Source organism: Heliconius melpomene, chromosome 12 (assembly GCF_056956725.1).
Source record: "Heliconius melpomene rosina isolate 202511_hmr_F chromosome 12, ASM5695672v1, whole genome shotgun sequence".
In the NCBI taxonomy this organism is placed as follows: domain Eukaryota; kingdom Metazoa; phylum Arthropoda; class Insecta; order Lepidoptera; family Nymphalidae; genus Heliconius; species Heliconius melpomene.
Genome location: NC_140400.1, coordinates 15,127,370 through 15,148,175, shown reverse-complemented (window position 1 = coordinate 15,148,175; position 20,806 = coordinate 15,127,370). Strand labels below are relative to the sequence as shown.

At 32.8% G+C, this 20,806-nt stretch overlaps 1 protein-coding gene across 1 annotated transcript in view; it reads right to left on the bottom strand.

The window, feature by feature from the left end:
- Nucleotides 1-20,528, bottom strand: part of LOC146534122 (uncharacterized) — a 40,601-nt gene extending 20,073 nt beyond the window's left edge. The window contains exons 1-5 of the mRNA XM_085194250.1: nucleotides 20,450-20,528; nucleotides 13,583-13,779; nucleotides 11,782-11,879; nucleotides 11,028-11,162; nucleotides 2,771-2,893 (exon numbers count right to left, since the gene is read on the bottom strand). Of these exons, the coding sequence (XP_085050376.1) occupies nucleotides 2,771-2,893; nucleotides 11,028-11,162; nucleotides 11,782-11,879; nucleotides 13,583-13,779; nucleotides 20,450-20,453 (557 nt within the window). The 5' untranslated portion in view covers nucleotides 20,454-20,528. The remainder of the gene's footprint in view (nucleotides 1-2,770; nucleotides 2,894-11,027; nucleotides 11,163-11,781; nucleotides 11,880-13,582; nucleotides 13,780-20,449) is intronic.
- Nucleotides 20,529-20,806: the final 278 nt, after the last annotated feature.

Here is a 20,806-nt window from a genome sequence, read left to right as displayed (position 1 = left end):
TTAATTCTTCCTTGGGGGGTTTATTGACCGGTTCATCCTGCTATATGCGGGAATAAAAATATCATAGCTTTCTTCGATTTTTGTAAGATATTATTAGAAATAAAATTACCATTTATAGCACCTGTGTATTTCAGCATCTTAATGAGTGACATAAAACGCGTCAATAAAATTTATTACGTAATAAATTGTCACTAAATGTAGGAGGCTCCATTCCAAAGACCCATTTTCGTTACTTTGCCAAATTACTTTGAAATTACTTTTTCTAGACACGTATAAAAATTAAATGTAGCAGGATTTGAACCCGCGCCACTTGGAAACCGTCTTAACGCTCTGATCACTAAGCTATACGTTGTCATCGAGCTACGTTTAGATTCTTATACGCTTGTTATGTTAACAAGATTTTTTTTTATATTTATATTATTTGTATGTATTATAGGTATATATTATTATTGTCTGCATTTTAATACGTACATAATGCATGACGTTTAATTGAATAATAACTATTTTCCTCTAATCATTCATTTTATATTATTATAGTAATATTACATTTTATATTATTATATGTTTGCCGTCACATGCTAGCGTGTGTAAACGTGATGGTTGTGAGTTCGATTCGTAATAGGGAAATGAAATATTTCTCCTCCCAAGTACTGAAGGGTAGACAGAGAGTGGCCATGACTTAGTGTTAAGATACTCCGTTTCCACTTTCTGCTTTATATTTAAACAATATGTGGTCCCCGAAACGAATGCCACATTATATCTGATAGGGGAAATGAAAATATTTTTTATAAAATTTAATAAAAATAATTTCATATCAGGGAAAGGACTAGAAAGTCCTCCGTGTGGGAATCGAACCTACAACCCTTTATTTCCAGTCAAACGTCTTCCTATTCTATCCCTTTCATCAGCAATGATGTGTTTATTATACTGTATGTGTATATAAATATATTATGAATGAATATAATATCAGTTCATTAAATTAAACAGTAATTATGTTTCCATTAATTTTAGATTGTATTATAATTAATGTAAAATTAATCATAGTTTGGTATATCAAAGTTACTCGGTTACTATTCTAATTAGTACTCTATGCGTTGTTAGAAGAAAACTAAAACAAGACGCGGCGTCCTGTTCCGCCACCTAGCACGTAATGTCTCTGAGACCATAGGACAGGGAGAACGGAGTGGCTTATCACTAGGTTCCACGTGCTTAACATATTATCTCAATATTATTTATTTACTCTTCTCTTGCTTTTTTTAAAGAAATTATGATTCTTAGCTTTTTACCCAATTGCGCAACGCAAACATACATACATACGAATCATGTAGAGACCAAACGAATTGACTGATTTTGATGATTCTTACGTCAATCGTCGACTCTTTTCTCCCATGTCAGGGTAGCCAGAAAACACTCGATTCCCTACTTTCCATCCAATTTTCGAGATATCTTGTAGTAAATGAAGGAACGCTGCGCTCTGTCTACCAAAGCGGCGAAATAGAAAACCAATATTTTCTCAAATGATGATCGAACCCACAACCATCGGTATAGTTCAGGCAGACGTTGCCCCACTGCGCCACGACGGTCTCTTTAGACAAAGAATTTATATTATATAGGTTATGTCATATATTATTATAATTATAAATAATTAACTCATAGCCATTATCGCTTACTAACAAGTAAGTACCTACGCGTGACGTTATCTGTGCACAACTCGATATCTTAAGATTAATTCTAGACTACTAGGTATATAGTATGTCTATGTATTATGACCTATTTATGAAGTTGACTGGAAATAGTCTTTTCACATTAATCGCATTTTGATAGAACTTCTGAGTAACTTAATGTATAATTTATTGCGTATATCGATATTTTCTTCGTTTTAAGTCTACGCTAGATTTCATAAAATTAATGTTTAAAAAAGTCAGCTTCACGCCGATCACGTATTCTGCAGACATCAGGGTGGGTAGAGGGAACTTAGTGATAAGACACTCCTTTCCCCAAATAAGGGTAAAAGCATTACATAAGTCGGAGTACGCTGAAATTTGGCTAGAAAGTTCCTTGGTGAGTGTAATGGTGTAAGTTGTAAGTAGCGAAGTAAGAATGTCATAAAATCTAAGTTTCTGAAATATGCGCACTTCTAATTGTTGATCGTCATGAAACTTAGAAATTGTATGTATTAGATGACAATACAATATTACGGTACCACCGAGCTGATGGTTGCTTGAACCTTGGACTGCTACTAAACATATCGTATTATATATAGACTAGACGTCTAGACCTAGACCTAGACTATTTAATTTATGAATATTCCATACTCACAACATGGCATTTATTATTTCGCGAAATAAAAACAAAGTAAAAAAAGATCATAGATAAAAATATTTGTATAAAAAAACTAATTAAAAAAAATCCATGTCATTAGTATGTATGTATATATGAGTTATCATTACGCTTTATATCAAATTTTTATGATTCATAAAAGTAATGAAATGTACTCGTGTACTTTTTATAGTCAATATTGATGGCCTAAAATGTACCTGTGATTCGTTTTATTTCCAAAGTAATTTTCCCGTTTTTAGCTTCAGGTTCAGCTTGGTGTATCCCAAATGTAGCAGGCAGAGGTAATCTAGTGATAAGACACTACGTTCATCACATTCCGCCCCATTTTCGAGACATTACGTAACCTTTTGCCTACCCTGCTGTGTGCGGGATATATCGCGAAGTTTCAAAAAACTTCTTTAAAAATAAGATAAACATACTGTTATCTTACCTCCATATGGTGCTACTGTCAGTATCCTTTATTTCTTTTGTCAGGTGTGTAAGTAAGGCTGCGTTGGCGTTAGTATACCATTCAACTACCTCGGTCATAGAGGTTCCGGGACTGATTTTTGCTCTGAAAAAAAAAATATAGAAAATACACATATAATAACGAAGTCGTCGTGGCGCAGTGGGAGTTGGGAACTGTCAATGTGACGAGAATTGGGCAGAAAGTGGAGAACGGGGTAACTTAGCACTAGGTTCCTTCTTCCTACTCTGTTATGAGGAAAAAAGCGAGAAGCTACGTTCTATTTTTATGATAACCCATAATAAAATTTCCTATAATGCCACAATGTTTGTCCTATTACTATCAAATTTGCGTGCAGTACAATGTCAGTTGTCGTTGACCTTAAAATATTTTTTGTATAACCCGGGAGTTGAACTTCCAACCATCAGTTTAGAAATAAAGTGAATTAGTTAATAAAAAATCCACTACAAAATGATTCAAAAGATTAAATGTCCTAAGTCATAACTATTGAAGCGATAAGACGTTTATTAACAAGCAAACGCTCGCTGAGGGGAAATCAATTACGGAGCTCATCCAAGACGGCATGACGCAAACTTGACGCCGGAAAGTGTCTTAGCACGCAAACGCAAAGGTTGTGGATTCGAATCCGAGTTAGTTAAATAATAGTTGTAAAGTTTTGCTCATCCATTACTGTTTTTTTTACTGGCAGGGTAGGTGGAGGAAATCCAGTGTTAGCACATTTACAGCCGATTTTTCCAGACATGCCACCCTCTTGTTACCAGAACAAGAAAATGTAATTGTTAAATATTTTATTTCTTTTAGGAGGCGTAACTTAACTGAGCCTTGTTATTTAGTCTTTTATTCACTAATTTCTTTATAAACATAATGTAAATTAAAAAGAAAAAAGGATATGTATGACAAAACGTTTTACTTTTTTTTATCTAACTTGATGGTTGTCTATACTATATTTAAAACTGTTTTGTCAATGCTAAACGGAAATATTTTTAAGTACAACGCATCGGATGTAAGAGAATATGTGATGCATCAACCATTTTGTCACTTCTCGCCCCTTATAAGGATATCACGTGGACCTCGGTTACCTTAGAAATAATTGGGCTAAACCACAATTATTCATATAAAATATTGACATCCAAACCGCAAATATACGAGCAGGTAAAAAAATATTGTCTCTATTGTCGCTGTTATAATACTTATATACATAAATACGATAGATGGTTCTGAGTTCAAATCCCAGATTTAGTTTTTTTAACTTGTTTCAAACTTGAAAATTTCAAATAAAATTGACTGACTATTTAGTGTTCAAAGGCGGAGCTTAACGCTGTACTTTCTCTTCAACCGACAACTATCGAATACAAGATGAGACGCTGACTCATGCTGACATGATGATAACTTTAATCTTATCATATCATGATATATTTTAAAATAAAGATAATAATAAGACAAAATAAGCTTTTTTAAATGCTTCCCATCCTACTTTACTGGAAGCTGGTTATTTTTTTAATATATTTAGGGTTAAGATTGAAGCACTAATAATTCGATTAGAATTACTCATACGTCGAGGTGTAACTACTTTACATGATGACGACGAAGACGATTTAAGAATTTGATCCAGATATTTACTCTATACTACTATTTAAAAAAAAATCAGCTTCACGCTGAATACCCCACACGGCAGGGTAGGCAGAGAACATAGTGTTAGGACACTCCGTTCTCTATTTTCCGCTGATTTTTGGGAGCATTGCGTGTTGCGAGGAACTCAGTCGTTCTCTATTGTTTCACCTCCACACCAGAGCGACGAACTGAAAATATGAAATATTTAATTTCCTCGCATGGGAAATGCATTCATAGCCTGTCGCGTTTATAGTAGCAAACTGCAGCTGATGTAATGGAAAATATGGTTCATTTTCTTACTTTCCACCCCTTTTAAGGATATCGAGAGTTACGCAGTGGAGAAGTAATTGGGCTAAACCGCAATTGTTCATATAAAATATTGACACTGAAACCGCAAATACCTATACGCCGCTATCGTGGCGCCGCGCGCCGGTGTAGTACGTAAATGGACACGATGATATGGAGTTCAAATCCCACTCTTACATTTTTTTTACTAGTTTCAATTTGCACTTAAATTATGTTAAGTTTTTAGAATGGCTTATTTCACATAACATGGAAAATTTCCAAAAAAATCTAGTGCTACGACAATTTGTTCTCTTTTTATTACTTAGGTAAAAATCTAAGAATATTACACCTAACTGAATCTACATCATCATCTAAAAAGTATACTTTAAATTCTATATGCATCATTAAGGATAACTTTGAGTTATTTTTTTAAATTTTATAACCCACACAAATATGACAAAGCAAATTTGTCATCACAGTACATGGCTATATGACAAAAAAGTTAAATTCTGAGTAAAGTTTGCAAGTGCAGTGAAAATGATGATAATGTGATGTATATGAATGATATTATTAACGGTAAGGTGTTACTTAGAATTTGATTCAAATAACTTATTTTTTTTTTGCCTTTTCTATAATAAAATATTTGTATGATATTTGATAATACAAATAGTTTAAGAATTTGTCAAAAATTTTCTTATCAATTTCGAAAAATATTTAATAATTTCATTTGTTTTTTCATAACGTACCTACATAACAGGATAGGCAAAGGAAACATAATATAAAAATTCGTCCGTAAAGGAATGGAGGCATCCAGTTAAAATGATTATCAACATTATTATTATACAAAACTATTTGTTTATCCAAATTCACAACGCAACGGTGATAGCGTATATCGTGGCCACCTATACTCAAGCACCTATACTCACACACTCAACTTTCCAATAATCTGGAACTCATCGTTGCATTATCGATGTTGATTTCATGTAACTATGTAGTACAAAAAAATATAGATAGATGGAACTACATTACAAAATGAATCAAATCAGCTTCACGCTGTATCCCGCACACAGCAGGGTAGGCAGAGGGAACCTAGTGTTAAGACACTCCGTTCTCCATTTTCTGCCGAGTTTTGGAAGCATTGCGTGTTGAGTGGCAGAACTCAATACTACGCTTTGCCTCGACACCAGAGCGAAGAAATGGAAATATAAACGTAAATAAATATTTCACTTCCTCGAGTGGGAATCAAACCCAAAATCGTCGTGTTACAGTCACAATCCTGTGCCGCTGAGCCCCGACGGCCTCAAAATGCCTTCACATAATAGTTAACAAGCAATGTTAGCTGCCAAATTTTCGAGATAATGCATGTCGAGTGGCGGAATTTAACGCCGCGCATTGTCTGGCTATCTAAGCGAAGAAATCAAAATATTAAATATATAATTCCCTAAGTGTGAATCAAACCCACAATCGTTGCGTTTACAGTCACATTCGAGACGATTTCCCGTATAGCGTGCGTGTCGGAGTGATGTAACTCAACTCGCTGTTTTTCTTGTTGGGGTAGTGAACAAAAAAAAGAGGGAAAGAGAGAGAGAGAGAGAGTCTCAAAGCAATATGCTTTATAAACTTAACTAGAAAAATGAATTAGTAATCTCAATGACTATTAGGGATATTATTATGGCGTAACAGAATAAAAAAATACAGTTTTTTTATACTTTAACTTTTGACTCGTGAATAAGCAAGCCTCAATTTTAACAATTTATAGTTTGGTAAGTACATCACGCCGTAATGCATATATTTTAGGAAATTATCGAATCATCGCGGTTAAGGTGTTTTTGTGGTTTTTGATGATATTAAACATGCCTATTTTTATTTGCTTATTAAAAGCTGGGAAATACGTAAATAGTTATTTTTGTATTCATGCTTTGAATGCAGGGTGGCGAAGTGTATTTTATTAAAAAAACCCTATTAAGTGCAAACCGGTTTCATCCACTGAGGGTTGCGTACCAATTTCGTCATTAATTTAGATCAACGGTAATATGACCTACAAAGTTGACATCTTTAAATTTATTATTGTTTGTTTTACTTGTAAATTGTCGTGTTTTTTGTTTATTTGTAATATATATTTTTTTACTTCTTGTCAAATTTTATAATAGTAGTTTTAAAAATTGTAGTCATTCGAAATAGAGTAAAAACAATGCAGAAATGCTCATGTATTCTGAATGCAACGACTTTAAAAACTATTTTTTATTTGCTCCAAGGAATAGTTGATGTTCATTTTATTCTGTTGTTTTAGTATTTGTTCTTCAGTGGCAACAGAAATAAATAATCTGTGTAAATTTCAACTGTCTATATAACACGGTTCATGAGATACACGGACGGACGGACGGACGGACAGCGGAGTCTTAGTGATAGGTTCCTGTTTAACCCTTTGGGTACGGAACCGTAAAAATCAGAAGTCATCTTGTTGAAATTTTTCCATACTTTCATCCCTAACCGGGCACTTAAAAGGGAAGGAAAAACGTTATTAATAAATTCCGCAATTAACATTTTTAATTAGTTTCACAATGGCTCCAGAATTCGGAGGAAAATGGGAAATGAAGTCTCTTAATAATAGATTTCCAGATCCAGAAGCCAACGCGAAGCTAAAAAAATGTTAAATAAAAACCACTAAATTATAATATTTTGTCAGTTGATAGGTTATAAACCTTGTAAAAAAGAATTTATTTCATGTTTAACGTAAAAATTACATAAAAATTGTTTTAGTACATACAATTATATTAATCCTAAATTAAAGGAATATTAAAAAAGAAAATATAAACCGTTTTACTAGATCATAATTCATAGTAGCGCATGACTCCTTGCTCTACTGTGAAAGAGAGAACTGACTCTACATTCTACGTATAAGTTTACGTAATATAATTTCTGTGTATTAAAGACGCATCCATGTCATCAATTATAGGTTAAAATAGCTATAAACATATATAAAAATAGAAATAAACAATAATGACCATTTACCTTATAATAATATTTATTAATAGTACTTGAATGAGTCAAACTTCATTGGATGAGTTGAAGTTCCATAAAAGATTTGAACGTAGCAGGATATAATTTCACTACTCTAGCATCACTGAGATAATAAAGCGGAGAAATTTTATATATTACTAAGAAGGTTACACGGACCCGGAGTGTCTTAACACTGGGTTCCCTTTGCATACGCTGTGAAGCTAAGAAAACCCTTTTAGCAAGACATACACATAATAATATATTCAACGTTGCGGGACTCTATATCGCCTCTTGGATACTACCCAGAGAGGTCTCTAGCTAATGAAGCCATACGTTTTAAACAAGTTATTGTTATTGTTGGCGTTTTTAGATGAAATTCAAATATTATATATTTTCAAAAGTGATGAAACCTACAACCATCGTGTGAGTATAGCAATTTAAAGCTTTATGTAAGTTTTAAAGAAATAAGAGAAAAAAATATACAATCTATTTTTTTCTGTTTTCTTTTCCTACGAACAGGAAAACGATTCGCTTGACTAATATTTGATCAGTATCACAAATGTAAGCAACAATATAAATCTTCAATTTAATAATCAATTTCAATACTGAAGATATGGAAAAGTATGAAAATAAAGGATGAATAACTATTTAAACTAAAATTGGAACTTTTATATAGAAAAGAGGAGTTGTCGAGTATCTTGCCGGCCCTCCTTAGCAGAATTACCTTCCGAGGCAATGGAAGCTTTATATTCATTCGACAATTTAAAAGTATTTTACTTGTGAAAGTCTATATAAATAAAGGATATTTTCAATTTAAATTTGTAAACTCAATGTCTCGAAATTCTTAAGAAAAAATAGTTACCATGTCTCTAGGTTTTTCCAGTGGAAAATTATACATTCGAAGCTTTCAAACTATGTCGTTTAGGCATATTAAGTTGACACAGTTGATGAAAACACTCCATCAAACTAATCATACAAGTTAGTAGGACCATTAACCGGTTGTAATACTATTAAATGTCTAATGACGGCCGCTCCCTCGCGAGTACATCACTTACTCCATTCAAAACGAGGAATTACATTATTGTATATAATATTTTTTTCTATTTAATAATTATTTGTACTTTATTTATTGTTCGATATACTATAGCCAAAATATAATTTTTTTCACATAAATTATTCTAATATGTGTTACTCTGATGTATAAGCTAGATAACTGTAGTTTCATCCAAATCTGTTCAGTAGTTTTTCTGTGATAGTGGAACAAACATCCGTTTTTAATATGTGTATACATATTAAAAACTAAGAGTATTCTTAGTAGGCCTGACATATAACTGCCCACATGATCGAAAGGAATTTAATTGAGTATGACACCTGTTACATATATAAACGATTATCCAACACAAAAAGACTTTAAATTCGTTAAGAATAATTTTTGAAACTAGCAAGTTCAACCAAGCTCATAGAAATCCAGGAAAATTGTCTGTGTAAAATTTCATAATTATTATTTATTAAATTCTTCAGCTCCACTTGTTATAGTAGAGTTAAGGTTCGGAACTCAACGCTGCAGTTATTTATTACAAATGATCAAATGAATTAATTCGGGACATTGTTTGTTAAGTTCCGGAACTAAACGCCGCGGCTATTTATTGACATTGATCAAATTGCATTATAACGTAATTCATTTAAAAACAAGACAATTTTAAACTTGAAAGTTTTATGACAGGTGACATTGATGGATAGATGTTGCTGAAGCTTTGTAAAATAAGATAGATCGCAGAAAGTACAGATTAAAAAGTAATTTTAAATTTTACCTTTATATCAATATACATTTTAAGTGGTTTTAAGTTCAATTTTATATTTGTTGTTGGAACTTGTTTTACTGTATTTTTATAGGAACACAACTGTCGAGCTTGCAGTCAGACGTTGTGCCGCGAGTTTATTGAAAAAAAACTTAAAAACTAAATTTTATTAAAATAATAACCATTATAGCTACAAATAGTCAATTTGAAAGTATCAGGAAAAAAAAGAAAATAAATAATTAAAAATTTTATGTAGATGTAGAAGGTAGAGCTACCTTTTTATATAGAAGAAAACTTGAAAACTTTCCTGCATTTTATCCTGGCACCTTGTATAGATTAGTGAGGGGACAACATTCGCACTATATCAAGATTAATTACATCACTACGGTTTGTTTACTCGGCACGATGGAGAATTATAGCGCTTAGATCAGTCCTTCGATTTAAATAAATGTTTTTGATTGGGTTTTTTAGTATTAACACGCGTAGGTCGAAAACACTGTTTAAAGATTGATGGTCGTATTTAAGCGTAATTGGTAGGATTCTTATTTTATCCCTGAATTTAATAAATTTTTCTACATTTTTTTATTTTTTTTTTATGGCGGAGACTGGGAAACGGAGTGTCTTAACACTAGGTTCTTCACAACCCTGCTGTTTGCGTGTTGATCGCTTTGCTCTCCGTCTGTCTGTAGCTATTTTTATTCATCTGTTTGTCCGTCTGTCAAGATTACTTTTATCTAGATTGCGTAAAAATCTGAAGCTGAAATTAATATCAAATATCCACATTTGTAATCCCTTGGCGCGCACAAGAAAATAAGCTTTTAAGTCAACACAATTAAAAGATACGAGCGTTTATGTGTCGATTTGCGGCACATTGTATGAAATCGCCGCGTAATTAAAAATACTTCTCATGGATGTATAATTATTAAATTTAGCGTAAATTTAGAATATACACTACAAACAAAGGAAAAATGGAAATTTATTTCTAAATGAAAATCTAGACAAATTCATACAATAATATAGTTTATTTCATACAAAATGAGTGCATATACCCGTAAAAAAAAGTAAATTAGTACGGAACTCTCGTTAGGCGAGATTCGTATTTAGCCAGATTTTTTATTAGTCAAGTGAAGCATCAATTTAATCAGCAATTTCTTATCTACATATTCAAATATCAAACTAGATGACGTTTTGATATAAAACCATTTACATATTAATGAAGTTTTACTTTTAGATACATAATATTTAAAAAAATAAATTAATTAACTTCACGCTGTATCCCGCACTCAGGAGGGTAGGCAGAGACAACCTAGTGTTAAGACACTCCGTTCCCCACTTTCTACCGAATTCTGGAGGCGTGGTGTTTAGTGGCAGAACTCAACGCCGCGCTTTACCTCGATACCAGATCGAAGAAATGGAAATATAAACGTAAATACGGCTTCGTTCCGCTACGTCCAAATTTTTATCAATCTCCTTCATGTTTTTGTAAACATTTAAAAAGAAACAACGCTTTATTATACTATGCTTACCTGAGGTCAGAAAGTTCTTCAAGGAAAGCTTCCCTGTTGACTGGATCGGGCCGGTTCTTGAACACGAGAGGTGGTAAATCTCCCATTTGCTCTATAGCACTATCTGTGCCGGTGAAGCGTTGTATTAGAAATGATCTAAACAAAACATATTATATTATTATACTTTTGTATTAATAATTACTTTTTAGATAAAGATAGAAGTGGGCAGCAGAAGGAACATTTGGATGAACGGATTTTAACATATTTTCCATTTGCCACGGTTTTTAATTTTCATAGACATTGGAAATATTCAAACATAATAAAATAATTTAACACTATGTTTTTTCTAGAAACATGAGTAAGCTGCGAGAGTATAACAAAAAAATATATACTGTAGAAATGAATTGAAAATGTAATAACAGAAACTGAACGGTGTCCTACATTTGTGAAACATAGCTTAGCGACGGGAAAGTAATCTTAGTAAGTAACGATATTTTATCCTATCGTTATATCTTGTACATATATAATTCTTCGATATGTGTTTGTCATGTCAATGCCTACAGATTCGGCGGAAAATGAAGGATGGAGTGTCTTAACACTAAGTTCCCTCTGCTTACCCTGCTGTTTGCAGGATGCTGCGTGAAACCTTTTTTTTATTACTTTCTATGGATTGGGTTTTCTGAAATTTAATATCTTAGTGCTCATTTATGCAAAACAAAACCCGATTCACAAAAATCTAATCTATAACCGTCAGTTTAATTATGTTTTCCCATACCTAAGAGTGCTTCCATTGGTGAAGATGAAGAAAGCTACTTCGGATCGTTCCTGCTGCAATCTAGTGACCAACTTCCCTAGTTCTGTGGCTCGACTGACCTGGAACAATATGTATAAAGTCAGCTCTTTTAGACTTTTTGAACTAAGGGATATTTCTCTTTCCCTAGGATACAATATTATAATACTTCAAAATACTCTGGAAGTGGAAAAAAGGAATACTTGTGTGTAAACCAAGTAAATTAAATAACTTGATGTCATAAATTTAAATTTTTAAAAATAATTAAATACTTCTGATGAAATCGCTAATGAAACCTATCACAATTATTATCAAATGCAATCACACCCAATCATAAATTATTGTATAATGAAAAAAATTACACAAGTATAAAGAATTATAAAAAAACTATTGTGTACGTTTATATGAGAAATTCTCTCTACTATTTTGTTATAAACATCAGATAGTCTACTTTATTTATTTAAGTGGCGAGGAGTTCATATTGGAGACCACAGAGCAGTGTACGCCCAGACTTCACACATTATTTGAATTTACCGCATTGAATTTCATGTTATAAATAAATATATTCCCCAGACTACAAATTATAAAAATACTACAAAAATCGTGAGAGTATATAATTTTTTTAATAATTTTTAAGATATATTGGTTGAGGGACTGATTGATATACAAATAAATCTGTACTGTACTCACACAGTAGATAAGAGATCGTTTTCGTTCATTTTTTATTATTAATAGCTTTTGCGTTTTCTTACATCACTATCGAGTCAAGTAAATACTGGAATTTTTAAGATAAAAATAATAATTTCCATATACTAAAATTACAGTCTATTATTTAATTTCACTGTATCACGTCCCGTCGTTGTCGCTTTGGCTACGGGAGTTAACACCAAATGATTACAGTTTTATTTCTAACGGCGACACTGGAAAAATATATATTTTTAAATTGCTTTTACTTTATTCAAGATAATTATATCTAAATATTTGTATTACATTTAAAGTTGAAAATATCTTCAGAAACGACAAAAATAACTATAATAATATAATTAAATAATTATTTAAATATTTAGATTAGATAAACGATTTCTTTTTGTATTTTCGTCCACTCGGATGTCAACTAGTGTTTGTTAAAAAACCACCAATTAATTAGTGAATGAATACTTCACGTTTTATCCAGGCAAAGCTAGTGTAAATACACTCCGTTACAATTAAGAGCCATTTCCAATGGTGCGCCGAATTCTGGAGGCCTTGCGTGTTGAGAGACTGAAATCAACGCCGCACTTTACCTCGTTAAATACCAAACGATACGTACCAAACGAGACGAGACGAGAAGTACCAAACGAGATTATTGAGTATTTCACTTCCTTGAGTGGGAATCGAATCCACTACGTGTGTGCTTACTGTCGCACACCAAGTGCTACGACTGGTCTCGTATAAATAAATAATGATGTATATTAAATAACAAAACTATATCTAAAAATAGACTGATTTACATTTCTATTCTGTTTACGACGCAATGGAGCGAATGAGCATTACGATAAGGTTCTAGAGAAATATACAAAAGCTCAATTTCACAAGTGACTACTGTAGTTGCGTTATGAAAAATATACTGTTTTGAGTCAAGTTATCTATTTCTGCTATATTTTGTTCTATATTCATCTTGTATAATAGTTTTTATAAAGTTTAAGATTTTTTCTTTTAATTTATTTTCACAAAAAATCTACTTAAAAGTAAGTTACGTATTAAAATACGTTGCCTATAAATTTTCAACAATGAGTGAGTAAATTACCTGTTCCTCAACATCAGCTACTTCCATGCCATTAGTGAGGCTATTCTTCAATGAGAATGTGGTTTGGAGTATCAAAGCCAATATTGGTATGAAAGGCAGCAGGAGAAGCCTCCACAACTGGCAGTTTCTGCTGCGGCACCAACGGCGAACTTTAAAGCAATTTGTGTTGTCATCTGGCTTGAATTGGTTTGACGTTGCTGGGGACAGAATATAGGTATATCATAAAAAATTATAAAATTAAAAAAATCAAAATATTCGTTATTAAAGATTTAAATTGTCATCAAATTTCCATTCTGATAATACAAGGCGCTGCGTTAAGATTTGCCTGCTTCATCCTGATCAGCCTGCTACATCAGAAAAAACGTGATGCTTATTTTTTTCTTTTTATTCCTCATTCAATTGTAAATGGGTTAAAGAACTGAAGACTGTGTCGACGCTTTATGCATGAAAAGACAGTAAGTTCTTCAGTGGTGAATGTTATGGCCATGCTTTAGCTTCCCAGAGTAGGACTAAAAAAATTATTCTTCCCTCGCGTCGGGATCGAACCAATAACCGAAGCTATAGCTTACCCTCAAACTGGTGCCAACAACGTCATAATGACCAACTTAAATAAAAATAAATTAAAAATTAAAATTAAATCAGCTTCACACAGGCAGAGAGAACCTAGTGTTAAGATACACCGTTCCCCACTTTTCGCCGAATTTTTGTGTAATTATATACAGGTAAAATATAAATTAATTTTCAAAATATAATGTCAACATTTCAATCACAATGCAGTAGGTATTAAAGCAAGTTTCAGTTCAGATTTTCACATTGTTTGAATAATTTAATACACGTGTGCTTCTACTGCTGGAACTTTGTTCACGTTCGATAATAGTTTTAATGGTAGGTAGTGTAGGTTAAAATGTCAAAACATAAAATGCTAATTTAGAATGCAGTTTCCTAAAGTATTATGGTTTATCTTTCATCTAAATTGAGGCCAGTCAGGGCATAAAGTGTCCGTCGTTTCTCCATCCGTATTCCGTCACTGAATACGCAATACATCGAGAATTCGGAAAATAAGGAACGGAGTGTCTTAACACTAGGTTTTCAGGTTCCTTCTTATACGCAATGTAGATACAGGATACAGCGTAAGTATTATTATATTAGATTTAACATTATGTTTTTTTTACTTAACCAAAAGAAACGGTTAAAAATGAGCTTTAGATATTAAATGTATCTTCTTTTCTTTATTTATTTGTTTTGTTTACATTGCGACATTATAGCGGAATGAATAAATAACTATGAATAATATCGTACAAACATCCTTTTCAGGATTTTTTAGAGTATATTTTCCTTTTTAGCTTCACGCTGTATCCCATATATACTCTGCTAAGATAGGCAGAGAGAACTCAGTGCTATGACTCTCCTGTTACCAGCATACCGGCCAATTTTCGATACATTGTCTGGTTGAGGAAACAAGAGTAATATATTCCTTTTAGTGGAAATTGAACCCACAATCGTCATAGACAGGCGGATTGTATAATATGAGACAAGCGAAGTGTTATTTACTTAACTCTTCATTATAGTATTTTGTTTCTGTTGTGCGCTACATAAAATTAAAATTTAATACATAGCAAGGCTGCCATAGATTTCCTGTGTTGAAAAACATAAATATGGACATATACTGTATAACTATTTATTTGTGATTTTTTTTAATTTTAACTTTATAAGAATTGAATCTACAATCGTCTTGTATAAATAAACCTATAAATTGATACACTTCTACTGTGCTAAAGGGTTTCACAAACAATTCCATTATTTTGTTATGTAAATGTAAAACTAGAGTAATTTTCATAACGCTCCTCTTCCTTTGCCACATCCATTATATATGAAACTATAGCCTCCAATGTAAACAAGTGTAAATTATTGAATGATTTTGAACAATACAAATTTTTAAATGTTCATAAATTCAAATTAGAAAAAAGCATATAACGAATATAATTATACAAATTTGAAATTATAAAAAAATATAAAAAGAAACAAAGTATATGTAGAAATGCTGCGTTAAGTTCCACCACTCAACAGATATTGTCTTAAATTCGGACGGAAATGAAAAACGAAGTGTCTTGACACTACTTTTTTCCTGTTATACGGTAAATCGTAATTACCCTACCGCAAAAATAATCTGCTCAAACCGCAATTGCTAATATGAAATATAAACAGCAAAACCACAAAGTTTTATACAAGTTGATTATAAAATGCTGATGCCATATTGGAGCAGTAAATATGTAATTGAATTAACTTAGTGTTTTAAGTACTCACTGTATCATGCGTATACCAGGGTAGGTCAAAGGAACCTAGTGTTAAGATATTCCGTTACCAACTTTCTACTCATTTTTTGAGATGTTGCAAGGTGAGTAGCAGTTTATTCCTTCTAATGGGAATGGAACCCAGAACTATCGCGTGTATAATCTTACGCCGTGCTTCACTACGGCGACAGCATATTATTTAAAAATTGTTTTCATCAATCTATATATATAAAAGGACTTGTCTTGTATAAGAAGCAATGTGAGGAAATCCTCAAGTAACGTATGCGTTTTACTATAAATATATAGGGTAAAGGGAGCGAATTGCAAGCGAAATGAACGAAAATCATTGCTCGAATGGTTTATAAAATCATAGTTGAGGTTGCAATGGGTTAGCTGCTTAGAAGTTAGTATTCTTATATATGAATATATATATATATATATATATTTTTGTTGTAGTTCATAAGATATAAGGACATTCTTATTATTTTTATATTAGCGTGGAGTTTTGAATATCAAAGATTTGTATGGTGTTAAAAAAATAATTTTGTACGCTTACCCAAATAAGAAACAGCCATAATCGTTTAAACCAAGTAGATGAAGCCGTAAGCGGGACACTATTATTTTATAATAAAATATGAATTTTGTAATAATTAATCGAATTATTTTTATTTCGTTGAGCTCCGCCACCCAACACTTAAAAATTGGGTGGAAAATAGGGAACAAAGGGTCCTAACACTAGGTTCCCTTTGCATACCCTGCTATACACGTGATACAGCGAAAAAGAAGAAGAGTCGCCGAGTTAACTAAATAGATAACGTTAGATTTGGATAGCACCAGACAATGGTTGTAAAATAACTGAAGTATATAAAGAACGAATTAAAAAATCCCAACACTAGGTCATCTTTGCCTATACCAATAAAATAATAAGAAAAAAGTAGTATTAAATTGACAGTTGACCTTCAAGCAGGCGCGGCCATTTGTAACGGTAGCGGTCGCGCGGAACCTAAAATACTACTTGGACAATTAAGGAATTTAGAAAATAAATAATTATATATCGTAAATTTTTAATAGCTAGTTACAAAAATATTAAGATTTTTTTTATGGAAAAGACAAGGCAAACGAATCACCTTTAAGGTGGAGGTAGATACGCTTTTTGAGGTATTTAAGGTACCCGTGTCGTATCGACCTCCAGGACGTACTGTTCAGTTTTTGGTCGATTCGACGTTGAAAGTCTTTTAGAAGGTGCAAGCATAGCATGCTCTTGAAATGGAATTTCTAAATATATTTTTTTAAATGTACTACTACAGGAACTAACCAAAATTGCCTTATATAACACTCTGCATTGCAACAGCTCTCGAATTCCAAAATGTATTATCGAAGTAAGAATATTTATAGAGTATTTTTAATCTTCAGGCTATATCCCGCATATGTAAGCATAGCAACGTGCGCAGGCAGAACCTCAGATTTACGAGATATTACTTGTTAAGTGGCGAAACTAAACGCCGCGATGTGTCTATCTGAACAAAGGAATAAAAACAATTGAAATATTGACTATATTCCTCCGTGTGTGGATCGAACTAGAAACCATCGTGTTTATACTCAATCACTATCAACTATACTACGACGGCGACAAATATAACTTATTATTTAGAATAAAATCTTATATATAAAAATGTCTTGAATAACAAAAATAATGGACGAACATAACAAAAGCAATGTTAATAAAGTATCTCATTCAAACACTCTTAAGTCTATGTATTTCGGTACAATCCTCGGGCGCTTGTATCTGACTCACAGTCGTTTTACAATAAGATAGAAGAGAGATATGGACTTAATTAAAATCTTAACATCAAAGACGCGACAGGATGCAGGTTCAATTCTACTAAGGGGAATTAATTATTATTTATTAATATTTTCATTTCTTCGTTTTGCCAACAAGGTAAAAATCGCGGTGTTGCAACCTAGAAACTCGGTGGAAAGTGGGGAACGGAGTGTCTTAACACTAGGTTCCCTCTGCCTGCCCTGATGTGTGCGGGGTACAGCGTGAAGCTGAGAAAAAAAATATGAATATGAATTCTAATCACTAACAATATCATTAATAAATAAAATAATTAGTAAAGAAATATGTACATATATACATAAATGTATCCAGGGTCTTCTATCACAAAGTAATTTTCCCGTTTTGGCCACCTACCAAAATTGCATTTAAGTTATCAAAATGTTTTATTCAAAATTCCAACGTTAGCTCTGATCTGATGCACAGCTAACGTTGCTAAGTGCCTTATGTAACATGTGCCAGGTTGTGTATGTATAATATAGGAGACGTATTAAAACAGGGTCCCCTACTTTTCGCTAAATTCTCGAGGAATTACGTGTTGGGTGGTGGGGCCCAACGCCGCGCTGAGAAAATGAAAATATTGAATATTTTATTCCCCCAAGTGGAAATAGAACCCACAATCGCCGTCTTTACAATTGCACGCTTATGCTCCTATGCTATGAAGGTCTCAACTGGCCACTGTGTTTCTTCTACAGAAGACCGTACGTAAGATATTTTGTTTTATCTAATATCACTCCCTTTTTTAATGATCACTAATAGTAATTTAAGGACAGTAAAGCGAGCGAAGCAGTAGGTAAAAGCTTGTATTGCATAAAATTAAAACAAAATATAATATCACCATGTTATTAAAAAATGCAATTTAATCGTGAATATTTATCTGTTCTTACATTTCCCGTGTATTTGAAATTTTATATGGAATTTCAATATGTTAGCAATATGCTAAAGTTGGGCTGTAACTTTTATTTATTTTAGGTTGATGCTATTTCAAACTTATCCTATATATTATTTTATTTTTTTTAAAGTGTTGTACAAAATATTTTTTAGAAAACATATAAAAAAAATTACGTCGCGAGATTCAATCCTGCGCCTCTTCGATACGTCCAAGCGCTCTGACTAACTAAGCCTATACGTCCTCAACGAATAGTTCGTTTTCCCGCTACGTTTAAATTTTTACATAATATTTTCTAAAATATATTTATCTTATTTATTATCCAATTCCGTCATTTTCTGCCTAATTTTTAAGACAATACTTCATTCTTTTCTATGGAGAAGGCATTAGGGCATTAGGCAGGCCTATAGGCAAACGAGCCTACGGGCCGCCTGGTGGTAAGTGACCACCGCCGCTCACGACTCCGTGTAATACCTACCAGAGGAGCTACAGGTGCGTTGCCGGCTTTTAGGATGGAGGTAGACGCACTTTTAAGTACGCGTACTCAGGTTGTATCGACAATAATGATTTTAACGACTCTACGTTGTATGCGAGTAAATTGTTCAAGCTGATACTGGGGTGCACCACGAACATTACTCCATATGAGGCCGAACCTGGCCTAACGATGGCGTGAGGTTTTTTTCGCTCTGCTGGTGATACCTAGTTTCTTCGAAGCCAATTTGGCCTTGCTTTATAGATGATTGCGATAGTGACAGTGGCTTAAAATATTAAGGCACACTATGCTGATACTGGACGCGGCTTTCAGGTGGAATTACGTGGATATGTTACCGACTGTGCATTCAGTATTTAATGGAGTATTTTGTGGAACTTAACGTAGTGCTTTGTCTTATAAACAAAACAAAAAAATGAAAATATGGTTTATTTCTTCGATCCGGAATCAAACCCACAGTTGTCCTGGTTACCGTCCACACGCTGTGTCACTGTGTATTTAAAATTTTGATGATATAATTCTATAGAAATTTGAGTATAATACAAATTGGAAATTACTTGAGAACTCGGAAAAGTTTTGTAGCTAACGTTCTAAATAGAGAATTCTGTAAACATCCTCTTGTGTAATACTTGAATACGCCTTCACACGCTTGCATTCGTCTCACTGAGCTTTTAAGTATTTATTAAGTTCTTCTTAATTAACTAGAACAATTATGTATTTACATATTTTTACTAGTTTACGTTACTTTGTAGTTTTTGAGTGTTTTCAAAAAAAAATCATAGGAAATAAAACAATAATTGATCAATAAATTAATTATTACTATGTAATTAACAAACAAAGTATAAAGATCAATAAAGAAATATTTAAAATGACAAATTATTTAAAGAATAAAAAAATACTCTTATTTTATTCTAATATTTTTACAGCTTTAGGCAGTATTGGGCATATGGCCTTGTGTCAAGACACTCCGTTCCCCATGCACCGCCCAATTTCCGAGACATTATGTGTTGAGTGTAACACAACGCCGTGTTTATGTTATTATTAAATATTTATATACACACATACAAATACAATTGAGGCCAGTCGTGGCGCAGAAGCTCAAAGTGTGATTGTAAAATCGACTGGTTTTGGGTTTAATTCGCACTCAAGGAGATGAAATATTTATTTAAATTTATATTTCCATTTCTTCGCTCTGGGGTCGAGGCAAATCGCGGTGTTGAGTTCCGCCACTCTACACGCAATGCCTCCAGAATTGGGCGGGAAGTGAGTGACGAAATGTCTTAACACCAGTGCGCGATATAGTGTGAAGCTGATTACATATAAATACAATTAAATGAAATATAGAAAAAATAATACATACCCATTATACTTTAACGAATTTCACAAATAAACGTTTTTCACAAACTTATTAGGTTATTTGAAACGTCCACCCTCTACGGGGGTTGAAAGACGACTGAGTGGGTAGTTTCAATACAAAACAATATTATGTATTCAAAGCCACGTAGTCGAGTGTAAATAGAAATATTCATTAATTAATTAAAAAGTAATTACGATTAAGATTTTTCTTAAAAACATACGACTACGACGAAAAGACTTTTTCGAATATAAGGTGCAATAATATTATGGTCCTCTATCCATAGCACAATATGCTAGTGCTAAATGTACGGGGAAACATTTTTTTTCAGCTTCACACTTCATTTCAAGCGTAGTAGGGTAG